General features: G+C 38.3%; 1 protein-coding gene across 1 annotated transcript; it reads left to right on the forward strand.

Annotated features, from left to right (window-relative positions):
* Positions 1–441: 441 nt before the first annotated feature.
* LOC125683323 (FMRFamide receptor-like) lies at positions 442–1,775 on the forward strand. The gene has a single exon (XM_048924372.2). The coding sequence runs from the start codon at positions 442–444 to the stop codon at positions 1,642–1,644; it is 1,203 nt and encodes a 400-aa protein (XP_048780329.1). The 3' UTR covers positions 1,645–1,775.
* The last annotated feature ends 434 nt before the right edge of the window (positions 1,776–2,209 follow it).

Genomic DNA, 2,209 nt, shown 5'->3' on the forward strand with positions numbered 1-2,209 from the left:
TAAATCTCGAGAAATTTCCAATTTTCAAGAACTTTTTTAAATTATCAATCTTTGTAAAAATGTTTCATTTTAAAATACCATATCATAAGCAGCTTCGTTCAAGTCTTTAGAATGTTCTGAGAACTTTCGGTCAAAAGGATTGAATTAGACCTGCTTTGATTCAGAAACCAGAAGGATGAGATAAGCCGAGACACTTGTTTTGAAAATGTCAACAATCTCTTAAATTTATCCCTAAAACAAGGAAAAAATTACTACAGCCTACAGATAACTAAATCCCTGTATTGAACATCCCCGTATATGGAACACAGCCATACTTTCTAGCGCCTGTGCACGCAGATGACGCATACAAGACTTCTATGTATGTGTACAAAGGATGTTATAGTGAAAACGTGGTTGATTGACTGAAAAGGTCTTTTATTTCTCGATTACAGGTTCATTTCAATGATGTCAACATCAGTAACAGGACTGCACAACATGACCGAGCTGGTCTATAATGTTACTATCAGTGATTTAGAGAACTCATCTTCGCTCTCCACAAAGACAGCCGAATCTCTCAGAGTAACCAGATTAATTGTAAAACAAATTCTAATTCCTATCATTGCTACAGCTGGGATTGTTGGAAACATTTTGAATATTATCGTACTGCGAAACCGGAAGATGCGCAGTTCTACAAACGTCTACTTGTCTGCTCTAGCGGTGTGCGACATGCTTTACCTGATTTTTACTTTGACCTTATCCTTCATTCATTGCAACATTTCCGACCAGCCTAAATCGGCCTTCTACTTCATACCTCGAGCTCGAGTCCTCTCGGATCTGTTCGGGAACACTGCTGTTTGGTTGACTGTCGCCTTTACAATTGAGAGATATATCGGTGTCTGCCACCCAATGCGCGGAAAAGTCTGGTGCACTGTGGGCAAGGCCAAAATACTGTCAGTCATCGTCCTCGTGGTTTCTTTTGTGAATACATTCCCGGAGTTCTTTGAAATGGACATAGCGGAATCGTCTACCAATGGAACGACTTCTTATTCCTGCGAACAAACAGCCTTTGGGAAATCCGAGTCGTATTCAATAGGTTACTACTGGTGGTACGTAACTTTCTTCACCCTAGTCCCGTTCGTTTTTCTTTTTGTTTTCAACAGTATATTAATCAAATCTGTGTGGAAGGCCAACAAACGGAGACATCAGTTGTCAAATTTCTCCGTGGTGGGCGAAAACTCGAGACAGCAAAGTGAGCAACACAAAGTCACCACCATGCTGATTACTGTGGTGTTAATCTTCCTTCTATGTCAGCTTCCCTGGACCGTTCTACTAATGTATAGGACCTACCTAGACGCCAATAACTTCCTTAAATCGCAGACAACCTTCATCCTCATATCAGGAAATATATGTAATCTATTGGTGATTATCAATGCTTCGGGAAACTTTCTGCTTTACTCGTATTTCAGTAGCAGATTTCGTAGAACATTTGCTAAAGTGTTTTGTGGATGGCGGAAAATACGGAAGACGTCACGTGGAACCGGTAGTAGCAGGTGGAGATCCTCGAGATACACCAGCAGTAGCACCACAACTACTACGTCATCCTGCCGATCAAAACGAGGCACGTTGTCAGATTCAAGTAAACGCTTGAGATTACAGACTGAATAATATTTTATTGTGTGTATCAAATGTCGTAATTTTAATCAGCCTTTAAAACAGGTTGGAAAAAAATATTGATAATAAAAAAAAAAAAAATTGATCTTCGATTAATCTTCAATTAGTGCAAGAGATAATTATTTTACAACAGGCTGCTTGTCACTTAGCAATCAGTCGTTCGACTCACCATATTGAGCTTGCTAACAGAAGTCCGACAGAACAGGATACCAAAATCAATAAAATTTACGCTCTAAAATTGATGTCGTACTTTATTCCGAATTAAAGATTTAAATTAATTTAGTTTTTTCATACTTCAAACACTCACAATTTCTTTTATCAAAATTTTACTTACCTAACGGCTGCATCATATTTACGCAAATATTATTACTTTTTTGCAAAAAATGTAATGGACCACAGTGCTCATCTGAGTCACTTTGCTTCATGTACAACACTGTCAGACTCCATGAAAGTAATGGTGAAAAGACGGTTGCATGTTGATTTAACAATCTGTCACCTTGTGTTACTTAGGAAGATATATTTCCCCCGGTTCTTTTCATACATATGTACAACTTTAATC

This window comes from Ostrea edulis, chromosome 6, assembly GCF_947568905.1.
Source record: "Ostrea edulis chromosome 6, xbOstEdul1.1, whole genome shotgun sequence".
NCBI lineage: Eukaryota > Metazoa > Mollusca > Bivalvia > Ostreida > Ostreidae > Ostrea > Ostrea edulis.